Source organism: Pipistrellus hanaki (genome assembly GCF_964339955.1).
Source record: "Pipistrellus hanaki genome assembly, chromosome: 2".
NCBI classification, from domain to species: domain Eukaryota; kingdom Metazoa; phylum Chordata; class Mammalia; order Chiroptera; family Vespertilionidae; genus Pipistrellus; species Pipistrellus hanaki.
In genome coordinates this window covers 128,238,875-128,252,624 of record NC_140504.1, presented here as the reverse complement: position 1 = coordinate 128,252,624, position 13,750 = coordinate 128,238,875, and the positions used below count along the sequence as shown (strand labels likewise).

At 43.3% G+C, this 13,750-nt stretch overlaps 1 protein-coding gene across 2 annotated transcripts in view; it reads left to right on the top strand.

Annotated features, from left to right (window-relative positions):
- Positions 1-12,756, top strand: part of MBOAT1 (membrane bound glycerophospholipid O-acyltransferase 1) — a 95,225-nt gene extending 82,469 nt beyond the window's left edge. For both annotated transcript variants that reach the window (XM_084872778.1, XM_084872777.1), the window contains 5 exons: positions 36-139; positions 2,539-2,603; positions 5,177-5,309; positions 8,003-8,154; positions 12,522-12,756. In XM_084872778.1, the coding sequence (XP_084728904.1) occupies positions 36-139; positions 2,539-2,603; positions 5,177-5,309; positions 8,003-8,154; positions 12,522-12,642 (575 nt within the window). In that variant the 3' untranslated portion in view covers positions 12,643-12,756. The remainder of the gene's footprint in view (positions 1-35; positions 140-2,538; positions 2,604-5,176; positions 5,310-8,002; positions 8,155-12,521) is intronic.
- Positions 12,757-13,750: the final 994 nt, after the last annotated feature.

The window sequence follows — 13,750 nt, the reverse complement described above, 5'->3', positions numbered from 1 at the left end:
TTCTGTATCCTAACGTGTTGTTTTGAAAACCATAGCTGATGCCGTGAATAACGCAGCTGGCTTTGGGTTCAGCGGAGTGGATCAGAATGGAAATTTCTGTTGGGATCTGCTTTCTAACCTAAACATCTGGAAAATTGAGGTGAGTCTATGGTGCTTTTGAACCCAGCTGTGATCGCATATAAAGCAGAGGTTTACGTCGAGTGCAGTGTCCAGGGATCTTCTTCATCGATGTCTGCCATAGGGAATGCCAGCAGTCTCCGGGACTTGGTGCGTCTTGGAATATTTTTTCTCTTTGTCTTATTTCCTTTTTAAAAGATACTTTCTTGATAGTTTTAATGGTTCAAGGAATAACGACACAAGAAAAAATCTAAATAAGAGCTTGGAAAATCTCTTTTGTTGTTTCCATTCCCTGTGCCTTCAGCATGAGGGTACAGAATCCATTTTCTTTTGTTCACATTTTAGTTCCTTTAGTCAAGAATACAGACTGGCCCTAGCACTGGTCTGTGGACCAAAGGGTCCTGGTTCCCTTCCGGTCAAGGGCACGTACCTTAGCTGCCGGCTCCTCCCGGACCCTAGTCAGGGCTCCTGTAGGAGGCAGCCAATCCATGTGTTTCTCTCACATCGATGTTTCTCTCTGTCTTTCCCTCTCTAAAAGATTAATGGAAAAGTATTCTCAGGTGAGGATTAACCACAACAACAACAATAAAAAAGAAGAACACAGACTGGGAGCTTCTGCATTTAGATTTCAATTTTGCAAGCGCCCCGTGTGGTTCCTTTGGAAACAGTGACAATCCAATTGCGTTTTAGAAGAATTGCCATGCACGGAGCTTCCAGCCTCTGGAAGCAGTGCAGTTTTTCTCTTTGCTGGCTTTGCTCTCCTATGTCTTCATCACCGCAGGTGGTCTCTTGGGGGCCATGTCACTTTGCTTCCTTGGCCTTGTCAGCAATGAGAGCCGACAGGAAGACCATGTCACAGACCCTCTTCCCCTGGCAGCGGGGTGGAGTAGGGCATGGTGCTCAGCAGGCAGTGTTGGTTCTCCTGCCAGGTGCCTCGGGTTCGTGGCCGGAAGGGGATATGCAGGTAGAGCAAGAAGCCAGGGCCGTGGAGACTTTCCACCTGCCACCCACGTTAGGTGGGCACTAGGCCACAAGAAGCCTCGGTGGGGAGGGTGCCTTCCACCTTCTTGATGCCCGAGTCTTCTCTTCATCTTACATGGACAAGCTCCAGCCTCCAGAACAACCTTTCTCATTTTCAGACAAACAACGTAGGTAATCCCCATGCTTCTTGCTGCTATACAGATGATGTCAGAGGGAGTCCAAAGGTGTTCTGGCTTGCCTCCCTATTTCTACCAAAATTCTTCTCTCCCTCAAAACTCTTGGACCACTGCTGGCTGCTGTGGGTGAATGTCCTTCATGGGGGTTCCCTCTGACCTCCGGCTGCCCCCCAGTCTCCTCCGCTGTGCATACACAGACAGTCATTTTACTGGGCATATGTTCAGGGTGAAGGGCCAACTTATTAAGTTATGTGTTTGTTATAAAGAAAAACCAGAAGGAGGAACTTTGCATTTTCAATCGAGTTGCTATAGAGGAAGGAGCTAAAGAAAGCCAAGGCAGTCTGATTTAGTTAAGGTTCCTACAAGCTGTGTGTATGACACTTTATTAGCCATAGAAGATGTGGATACATAGAAGTCCTTAGGAACTCACAATACAGAATCTGTCTATTTACATCTACCGATGATCTTCTCTTTTTCTTTATATCTAAACATATTACATTAGGCCAGTGTGTGACCTATCTAAGATTTCCTTAGGGTTGAAACAGGAAAAAAGTGGCACTTGTACTTTCTACCTTCACTAGGCATCTGGTTCATGAATGTTCGTTTCATGCTTTCCACCACCAACCAGCCTTTTTTTTTTTTTTTTTTTTAAATGAGGAAACCTTGTTCATGGCTTATTTTGGAACGTGTCTTCCTCAGAGGTTGATTTCTTTGTGTCACTGCCAGTTTGGTGATATTTCTTTCTTTTCTGTATTGTGACTCCTTCATGTGTAAAATCTCTCACTATTCTAAATACAACGGGAAGCATTTGAACCTGCACAGGACTGACCTAGTTTGTAGATGGCATCACAGTGAAAAGATGACAGTAACATTGTACCTGTCTCCATAAAGGCTCTCAATTCACACGATTAAACTTTTCCTAGGGCACATCCCCTTTTAAGGTATTTAGTTTTAAAATTCGGATGACTTAAAAAAAATTTTTTTTAAGCCAGAGAGGATGGAAAACCCACAAAACAGTCCTTCAAGTTTTCCTATAATTTGAAAATAAATTGAAAAAAATTGAGACTTTGCGAGCCAAGTGCCCGTCAGTCTCATAAACATCAGGATGCTCCCGCCTGCAGTGGAGCAGCTGATGCACTCTTGACCGAGGAGTCACCAGTGAAACAGCACATGTGGTCTGCTGCCAGGGAAATTCTGCGGAGGACTTTCCATTACTTGGGGGTATTTTTAAAGCTAATGATAGGTGTTACTTTCTTCTTTTTAGACTGCTACAAGTTTCAAAATGTACCTAGGAAACTGGAATATTCAGACAGCTACTTGGCTAAAGCGGTAAGAAAAACAGAAGTGACCTCATTCCTCAGGGCACTGGGATATGTTTAGACGGGAGTTGTTAGATGAACAGCAATAGTAGTAATGTCATCTGACACTTTTGTTTTGCATGAACATCTATGCCCTATAAGTAAAAAAAAGTAGAAATATAGTGATTTGAGAAGATCAAATAATAGAGCATGTTTATTTTAAAATATCAAACATTTAATCCTGCCATTCCTATGTACCAGGCACTCATTTACTCCTATGAGATGTTGGTAGTTACTACCCCCATTTTGCAGATGAGCAAACTGAGGCAAAGAAGGGATCTGTAACTTGTCCCAACTCACCCAGCGAATGAGTAACAGATAAGAGCCCAAGCAGACCATCCGCAGAGCCAGGCTCTCAACCTCTGCGCTGCGCTACCTCTAACCTAGAGGAGAGCCTGTTGATCAGATGTCAAAGACGGACATTGTCAGCATCCAACCACTGAAATCCTGGCATTTATCCCTACCATTGAAAGCTTTATGCTACCCCAGATATCTGTGCTTTTAAACTTTGTATTTTTATTGATATTTCTATTTCCCTACACATTCCAAAATTAAAAACATTACTTATTATGGAACTGATAATATGGTATCCTGGAATAATATACTATCCTTGAAACTCCAGTGAGTGAATATTCCTATCATATAAGTGCAGGGAGAGTATAAAAATGCTAAGCTGTAAATTCTGCTGTTGGTAAGTAGCATTTTTCTTAGATGAAAACTGAGTAAAAGAAGAGACAATGTATAATAATTCCCGCAAAGTAAGCTCCTACAGTCTTATATGAAAATTTATCTGAACATGCAAATTTTGAAAGTTTATCCTTAATATTGATATTAATTTTGCAAATAATTTTTGAATATTGAGTAATCGCAGTGTACCAAGAGTTTTAGTCTCCATTAGGAGTTTGTTTTAAGATGACTGAACATATATGCATGCACATAAAAAATGAAAAAATATATAAAATGATTTGACTTATAAAAAAGATAAAGAGGGTAAGAAGCAAGTACCTATGCAAATTTAATTTCTCATTAAAAAAACACACACAAAAACAAACAAAAAAACACCCCCAACATTATACAAATGAGTTCCCAGTCCTGTTTTTCTCCCCAAATGCATTGTCTTTCCATGAAGAGAGAGCCATAATCCTTAGTTTGAGTTTAAATAATTTACTTTTGACAACCCATACGGTGCAGGGTTGGTGTTAGCTGTGTGAGTTTCTATTTTATGTTCCATTTGGGTCCTCTCATTTAGTAAACTTCATAGTGGCCGCCTTTCAGTGCATTGGCAGTTCTCAGACTGAGCTTGGGAGAAAGTCCCCTGCTACTTGGTGTTAATAATGAACAAAGACACCAAAGTTCTCCAGGGTGTTTTTCTGACAGTGTCTTAATCCACACAATATAACTTTTTAAAGGCAACTTCATGGATTGAAATCCAATGGGCAGAGTGAGAACTGAAAGGTCCTATAACCAACACTTTGATTTTGGGCAGGAGTCATTCCCAAATGAGGTGAAAAGGGTTTCAGAGCTGGTTATGGCACAGGGGATAGGCTGAAAAGGTAAATTAATTTACACTAAATGAGACTATCTGCTTCTAAAGAACCTTATCCTGATTCCAAGGTTTTTAGTGCCAATGGCACTTATTTATACATAATTATTCCTGGTAGATTAGACCATTGGTGGCAGGGGCTGGCCAGAGCCTGACCACTTGGGTTTTTATTAGATACTAGAGGCCCAGGGAATGAAATTGTGCATTGGTGGGGTCCCTCTGGGTGGCCTGCAGGGATCAGGTCAAAACCAGCAGTCCAATGCTGCCTGCAGCTCCTACCTGCAGCTTCCGCACATCCCAGCCCCACTGTGTCTGCCACAGGCTCACGCCCAATCAGTCTCAATTGGGAGAGGCTCAGGCTGCTCCAACAGCACTTGCCAGCCATGAGCCCTGCATTGGGCGCTCTCCCAAGGGGAGTGACCTGCGGGGTTGGGCTGAAACCAGCTCTCGTTGGGGTCTCAGATTGCAAGAGGGCACACAGGCCAGGCTGAGGGACTCCACCAGTGTATGATCAGGCCAGGGAGGAACTGCAGGAGGGCTCCAGGGCATGTCTGGCCCGTCTCACTCAGAACCAATCAGCCAGATTCCAACAGCAAGCTAACATACTGGTGGGAGCATCTGCCTCCTGGTGGTCAGTGCATGTCATAGCAAGCAGTTGAGCAACCTTAGCATATCATTAGCATATTACGTTTTGATTAGTTGTTCTGCTGTTTGGTCTATTTGCATATTAACCTTTTTTTATATAGGATAGAGTAATTGGGTCAGATCATTTACTTCTCTGGAGGTTAAAAGTTCATGTGAATTGCCTTCCGATAGTGTCCAAGAAAACTCGAGTTCAGGCTGCTTGTACTGCATTGTGAGTCCCTGAATAGGGTTAGGCAGGCAGGTCATCAGGAATGGAGCAAATGATTCCTGTAGGTCTGATTCGAAAAGATGCCAGTGTAGCTGGAGGTTTCTGGTTTGTTTGACCTGTGGCTGGTTGTGCCTGCCTCTCTCCACAGAGTGTGCTACGAGCGTGTGCCCTGGTACCCCACAGTGTTCACCTTCATCCTGTCTGCCCTGTGGCATGGTGTCTACCCTGGGTACTATTTCACCTTCTTAACTGGAATCCTTGTCACCATAGCAGCCAGGACGGTAAGCTTGCTGTGGTCGTGGGGTCTTTTCCTGAGTGATGTAATGCCTATGTTTGTTGTCAGTCCTCTTAGGCGTTGATGGGATGAGAGGGTAGAAGTGAACTTTTGGGGGGAAAAAAAATCAAACAGAGGTCTTCCCATTAGATAAATACTTCCATATCTAGGAGCTTGTGGTCATCAAATGGTTTATCATTTTATTTTCACATTATTTACAGAGTGTGTTTGCAAAAGAAAAGGAATTTTAGGAGCACCGTTGAGTAACTTAAGAGATGAAAACATCTTTAATCATTAAAGACTGTGAACCTATACAATCTACTAATCACAGGTGACAATGATTGTTAATTAATGTAGTCTTTATAAGACTTCATTTTACTTATACCTCATTTCTCATTTCACTATCCTAAGCCCAGAAATAATTCAGTCTGTGAGCAGCCAGTAAAATCACAGCCGCAGGAACTGTGTGCTGTTGGAGATTGCTCCAAACTCTCAGGGCTGATCCAATTGAATTAGTTTGTGTAAAATCCTTTTGATTGTATAAATTTGGTTCTTTAGGTTTTTTGGGAAGTTTGTCCTAGACTGTTCCTACTTTTTGCTGGCAGTAGAGCAGGATAATAAAGGAATAAAAATATGCCTTCCCTAAAAAAATAAGATGAATATGAATATAAGTAACTACAATTCAATATGCTATAATTATCAGATGCCAAGTTTTATATTTCATTTTATTTCAGCCTATGATAATGATTGTGGCCTTTCTTATTCATGTGCCGACAGCTTTAAATGACATTTGTTGAGCTGTATAAGCTATTCACTTATTCTTTAATGTATCTGTTCTATGAATATTTTAGGATCCCTACTTCAGTGTTCTAGGTGCTAAGCTACTTAGTGAGCAAAAACAAGAGGTTCCCCCTTCCCATGGGATTTTTAGTTCGGTGAGAGTTCATTGGGATATATTTGTAAACAGTATGGATAACTGATTACCAGTCATGATGATTAGCACACTTTAAAAATTAAATATATATCGTACATATTTGTGCATAGAAACCAGGGAAGGCATTTTCTTTTCGCCAATATATATACCTACTTGGATTACAAAAGAGCATTGAAAAGTAGAGGGCAGGACACACTAAGAATCAAAGGCTAGAGTTTTGTTTGTTAATTTATTGAGAGTATTATTTCTTTAAGTGTCTTTGGTTTAATTGATCTCAACTGGCATAAAGCATTGATTTATGTAAAACTTGCTTTTTTGGGAAGAGGTGGGGTAGCCTGGAAACATTTTTTTACAAATTGGTAAGGTGGGTTGGAGCAGAGAGGGTTCATAGAGTATTCCCCTTTTTGTTTTTTACCCCAAACTGAGAATATAATCAAAGAGGCATGAAGTATCAGACTCAGGAACATAATCTCCTGCATGCTTTCCCACACTGCCCCACCATGGATGGACCTCTGGCTTCTTTCCAGAGGAACCCAGAAAGAGGAGAGGAGTCCACTCACCTGCCGCCCTGCTTTGGGGCTGACCTACCGATAAATCAGCCTTGGTTTCAGCTCCCTTTTGCTTCTCGGATCTGGAGATTAGGTATCTTTCTGGAGCAAATCTAATCATATGTCAAAAGACCTCCACATGAGTATATCTTTTGAACCAGCATTTTCCATTTCAAAGAATTTCTGTGTCCCTGTCTGTCAAAGGAGTATGATGATGCTCACATGATAGGCTTGTCGGGAGAATCACAGGTAAGCAATAGCACAAGCTTGCCATGCAGTAAGCACTCAGTAAATGGGAGCTGCTCTTATTATTAATGTTAATATTACTTTATTACTGTTATTCAAAGGAAATAATTAGAAACACTGCAGAGATTTGTATACGAGGGTAGCATCACAGAATTGTTCACTATAGCAGGGAGGGGGTACCCAAGCGAACTTTTCTATCATTAACTTATAATTGTAATGGGGATTAATATTTACTGATGTGAAAGAAAAACAACAACAACCACCTCATGACCTATTAACCACTGGCCAGTGTGGCTCCATTGGTTGAACATCGACTCAGTCACCAAAAGACGAGCAGTTTGACTCCTGGTCAGGGCACGTGCCCTGGTTGCAGGCTTGATCCTTGGTCAGGAGTGTGCAGGAGGAAACCTACTGATAATTCTCCCTCTTCCTTCCTCTATAACAATCAATTTAAAAATCTTTATAAGAAAAGCAGACAAAAGGTTATTTTTTAAAAACATATTTTTATTGATTTCAGAGAGGGAGAGAGAGGGATAGAGAGATAGAAACATCAATGAGAATCATTGATTGGCTGCCTCCTGCTTGCCCCACCCTGGAGATCGAGCCTGAAATCCAGGCATGTGCCCTTGACTGGGATTAAACCTGGGACTCTCCAGTCCTCAGGCCGATGCTCTATCCATTGAGCCAAACCAGTTAGGACAAAAGATTATATTGATGCTATTGAAAATATGAAGTGGGTATATATGAGTAGAGAAAGTCTTGTAAGGATATGTGCCAACTTTTTAAATAGTGATCTTCTCTGGGAGATGTTAAAGAAGAAAAAATTGTTTTTCCTCAGTTCTTTAAATACCACAATAGTATTTTTAGTTGAAAATAGGTCTCAGATGGTTGGTGTTTTCAAGGCCTCACATTCCTAAGGTGTACCTCTTGCACCGAGTAAAAGTTGTGTTTTCCCTTCTCTTTGCCCGGCAGATGAGGAACAACTGCAGACATTACTTCCTTTCTTCAAAAGCCCTCAAGGTTGCTTACGACGTGGCCACCTGGGCTGCCACTCAGCTGGCCGTCTCCTACACAGTGGCACCCTTTGTCCTGCTGGCAGTTGAACCCACCATCAATTTATACAAGTAAGTCCCCGCGTTCTCAGCTGCTGTCCAGCAAACGTGTGTGTTCTCTGTGTTTGACACAGGACTCGGTAAATTGAATCAACCAGTACCAACAATTTCTAAATACGGCTTCGATTTCTAAAAAAGAAAAAAATCAAGTGGACATGGTCACCTCCAAATCCCAACTCACAAATAGCAGTATGTTAGCAAAGCTGACGGGAGGCTCTTCAGCCATTCGTGACGTAACTGAGGGCCACTTATGACAGTGGATTTTGAAGGGGCGGATCTGAGTTCCTCAGAGGGTGAAGCTGCTGCTTTAGCCTCTTTTCCCCTGGGGCTAGGCTGTGTTGGGGACCGTGGGCCATTCTGAGCGCAGGAGAAGGACAAGTGGGCAGGTGCTGGAGTGCTGCCCAGGCTGGGGCAGCTGATCTGAATGGTCTGCAGAAGGCTGTGTCTGGGAGGCGGCAATTCTGTGGATGCGCATGGGATTGATGTGGCCCATGGTACCCGTGGAGGGGAGTGGGTGGGATTTAGGTGGAGGGGAAGGGTCACACCAGAGACAAGAGGCCTTCAGGCAGAGGTGTCAGGCCCTTTGTTCAAACTTCTTCTTGCTCGCTCTCCTTGTTTCATTCTTATGTTGAATTAGTTGTGTTTCTCCACTACTTCCAAAAACATGGTTGTGTGACCTCTGGCCAGTTACTAACCTCTTTCACTGTTTATTTTCTCAACTGTAAAATGAGGCTAAGCATAGAATCCACCTCAAAGCACCTTTGTTAGGACTGAACTAGGCAGATGTGGGAAGGACTTGTGGGTGCCTGACACATAGTTTGTTTTCAATAAATGGTAGCTTGCATTTATGTAATGGTTTGCACAGGCTTTTGTAGAGTAGCTTTGGAGCCCAGCTATGGTCAGAAAAGTGACTTAGAAATAAGCAATGCAAACATGCCTTATTTGTAAGTTGGGTATCTTCTGTGGTTGATTCACTGATCAGAAATGATCAGAGATACTACCCAGTATGGGTGCCACAGGATGATTTTTTTCAGATAGGGGAAACTATATAACACTCATCAGTAAAACTGTTTCTAAGTACTCATTGGGTCATAGGAGTTATGTCAGTATAACCTGGAAGTTCAGTTCAGTTTTACTAATATCCACATTTTTCTAGGTAAGAGATACCAGTATAGTAGAAAAAGAATGATAATTTCTGGGGTAGGAGGGAGCCCTTATTTCAGCCACTACAGAAGTAGGGGGCACTCAGCTTTATTTAAGACATCTGAAGTTGAGCACCCCTTCCCTGGGCTCCCTCTCCAGGAGGCACCCCACCATCCTGGCTCTCAGCTGGCTTCCCCTCCCCTGTGTTCCACCTGGGGCAGCCTATGGGCTCACAGCTCCATTTCCCTGTGTTTTATCACCCCCTGAGCAGCCTGCAGTTCCACTGAGCATCTACCTGGGCTGTCCAACTTGTTGGCTTAGGTGCTAATTGTTCTGGTTGCAAAGTTCATAAGTTTTGAGTTGTCTGCTTTCATATGGTGTCCCCCCATAAGCACAGGTGTTTTAAGCACAGAATCTGCTGAATGTGATATTTTACAGGAATATATGTATTATGTTATAATATAAACTAGAGGCTTAGTGCACAAAATTCGTGTGGGGGGGAGGGGGGGAAGGCGGGGGGGGGGGGGGCTAGGGGTAGGGTCTCTCAGCCTGGCCTGCACACTCTCGTAATCTGGGATCTAAACTGGCAGTCAGACATCCCTCTTGCAATCCAGGACTGCTGGCTCCTAGCCGCTCGCCTGCCTGATCACCCCTAACCATTCTGCCTGCCTGCCTGATCACCCCTAGTTATTCACTTGCCTGTCTGCCTGATTGTCCCTAACTGCTCACCTTCCTGCCCGATTGCCCCTAACTGCCTTTGCTTGGCCCCTGCTGCCGTGGCTTCATCCGGAAAAATGTCCAGAATGATATGATAAGGTCATTCAGCTATTCGGTCTAATTAGCATATTATGCTTTTATTATTATAGATAGATGCCTGTATTCAATTCAGTGTTATTTAATACCTACAGTGTGCTGGACACTGTTCTAGAAGGTGGGGCTAAAATAGTGAGCAAACTGTAGAACACATTCCTGCTCTCATGGAGGGCATAGCTTGTTAGAAGAGTCAGGTGGTAATTGACAAACTTATAAATATACACTAATATCACAATGAGTGAATGGTACAAAGATCTAAGAGAACAGTTACAGGAATCTGACTCAGACTGGGCCTCAAGGGTGGCTTTTAGGAGGAAGTGGCATTTCAGCTAAGTCCTGAAAGCTGCATTGTAGGAATTAAGCAGGTACAGCATAGGTGAGGGTGGTGGGTGAGGTAGAACACTGTGTTGCTCTAAACGTAGGCAGCAGCAGAGACAAGCCCCTGGTGATACAAGGAAGCTCTGTGCACCAAAGACTTGAGAAACCTGAGGGTGTGCAGAACACAGAATCAATCCCAGGCAGAGGGTGTTGGGCTGAGAAGAGAAAGGTAGTTGTCAGTATCCCTATTTGTCATTACAGGAAGTGGAGGCTCAGAGAGGGGGAGTAATTTAACAAACTCACACAGCAAGTAAGTGCTAGACATGAGTTCCTTTAACAGCAAGATCAATAGTGCAGTTACTGAACATTTCTTTAGGACACATTATTTTGGAAGAAAATTACTGTGTGGGGCTCACATTAAGTGGTGATTTATTTGGGATGACATGCACTTAACCAATGAAAGTCTGCTAATTCCTACACCCAGGCAGGGCTCTAGGGTAAGAGTCAAATAGTCATCAATCCAGATGACCCCTAAGTAGATTCCCACTTCTTTCTGAAGCCAACCTAGACGATTAAAACAAAAACTCCTTTGTTTAGGGTAAAGTTGACATTTCTGTTAATATTGTCAATTTCAGACGCTTCAACCTAATGTTTTATCTTGTTCCCAAAGCCACTTACACAAGCAAGCCTCATTTTATTGTGCTGCTCAGACATTGCCTATTGTATAAACTGAAGCAAAGACCTTCCACCAGCAAAAAGACTATGACGTGCTGAAGGATCAGAGGATGGTTAGCATTTTTTTTTTAAATCAATAAAGTGTATTTAAATTAAGGTACATACTTAATAGACTACAGTTGTAAATATAACTTTTACATGCAGTGGGGAATAAAAATATTGTGTGACTACCTTATTGAAATAATTCACTGTGGTCCAAACTGACCCCACAGTGTCTCCGAGGTATGCCTGTATATATAACTTAAAATCCTTACCCACAGCAGCTCTGTTTAATAGACGTTTCTACAGTGACAGAAATACTGTCCAATACATTGACCACCAGCACATGTGGCCACTGAGCATTTGAAAACCTGGCTAGCGTAATGGAGAAAATGAAATGTCAATTTTACCTCATTTTAATTAATTTGAATTGAAGCAGCCACATATTGCCAACAGCTATTATAGATTGTCTCTCCAAAAAGCGTTTTCAGGATCTCTTAAGAGAATCACTTAACCTTGTAAAAGAAATTAAATCTGCGTGGTCTTTCTGCGGAGGTGGGGCTGGTTGCGGCCCAGGTCTTTTCCTCCCTCGGGGCTAATTTCAGCAATGAGGCACAGTTGTATGCATATCCTTGTCTGAGTATGCCCTTCACTGCTTAACGTTACATTTCAGAAGTGTTTCATTTTCCTGTCTAGTCAGTTTTCATTCTATAGTGACTTCAAATCTCAGCTTTAAATCCCTTAGTCTAATTTTTTTCTTTAACTTGTAAATTACACCCAAGTGAATGCTTGTATGTGCAGTGCTTTATCTACAGGGATATGTTCCAAGACCCAAAGCGGATGCCTGAAACTGCAGAGAGCACCGAACCCTGTATATTCTGTTTCTCCCCCTTTACACACATAAATTTTCACGTAGAGGAAGCCCTTTACATCTTTCCTTGCGCATAGCTGCATTGCCAGAATCACTACTCTTGTGCTTTGGGGCCATCACTTAGTATAATAAGGGTCACTTGAACCTAAGTACTGATACCACAACACTTGACCTGATAACTGAGGGGCTATCACAGGTGTGGAGACACTGGGCAGAGGGGTGTGCCATCACATCCTAGGTGGGGTAGATTTCGTTGCAGGCCTGTTCATGGATGGGCTGCTTGCTCTGCTCTGCCTGCTTTTGTAGTTTCAGTATCCCCATCCCTCTCCCCACCAAAGGCAGTATCGTGGGGTGGACCACGATGAGCCTGAGTTAAAACACGCGCCCCCCCCCCCCCCCCCCCCCGCCTCCAGAAAGCAGGGCCTCGTCTTCACCCTGCAGATGATGCAGTACCGTTCGTGCAACGTCTCCCATTTGTGTCCTTGTTTGAAATATAACTTTTGTGTGTGTTTATTCCTAGGTCCATGTACTTCTATTTACACATCGTAAGTCTCCTGATAATACTGTTCCTGCCAATCAGACCACAGGCTCATACTCAGAGGCAGCCGCGGAACTCTGTTAACAGGAAAAAAACAGACTGATATCCCCAAGGAAAGCTGGCCACGGAAAACTGCAAAACATTGGGAAATGAGATGGCAAGGTTCCAGGGTTCTTCTGTGACTTGGAGGCGATGTTTACATGCATCTTTTTTTTTTTTTTTTTTAAATAAAAGTTCAGGGAGTATTTTTATAAAGCGTTTTTGTACCGCTAAATCCGCCACGTCCGTTAATCCATTTTAATATTAAATAGGACGTTTGAGTGGTGAATGGGCCACAGTTGCAGCAATAGTCCGTCGGGGCTGCTGGGTCTTTGCTTTTCTGGTGTGATTTCCAACCCTGACATGCGGACGCTGCAACCTGGACATCTGCTCCAGACACCAGCAGGTGACTGCAGATTCTTGTCCTGGGGTTATCAAACCAGAGCACACCACATAGGAGTTGTTCCTTGGGAAGCCCCAACTCCTTTGACGTGCGGCATGACTGTTTCGAACACAACCACACTCGAAGATCACGGAGGAGCAAGGTCTCGGAGGCTGTATTTCAGGTATTGAAAACTGTACGAGTTAGGAGGGCTACTTGAATGGACCCAAAGCCAGCCTTGCCCTGAAGTAGGCTGCACTTTCCCCAGGGATGTCTCTCTTCCCTCTTCTGAGTTGAGCCAAGATTGTGAATCAGAAAGCCGCCTGGACTCGTCCACCAGGAGTCTCGGAGGGGCTGCTGTCCCCAGATTTCCTCCCGTTTCACAGGCGCCTCTGCTTGCCCGGGGGCGGCCCTGAGGAACCAGCCCGGAGTTCACAGCCCCCGAGGCGGAAGAATGTCTTCGAAAGAAATAGTGGCTTAAAAGAGTAATTTAAAGGTACATAGAAGTTTGGTGAGAGGCTGATGTTTTGTTCTTTTCTCCGCTCGTTTCACGGAGGTGTTAATAGTCAGGGCCGCCAGGGGCTGACTGTCCCCTTTCCTTTCAGAGCTGATTGGATCGGACTTTGTATTAGTTGAACTTTCCTGTAGGAAAGCAAAAACGGAGACAGTGTTCTACCTTTGTTAGGAATGTGCTGTGGCTCCTCCTGGGGATTTCTGTTGGGTAAAATATTCTACACGGAGAAAGAAACAGGGTATTAAATGTTGTGGAAAATAATGATGATGATAATAA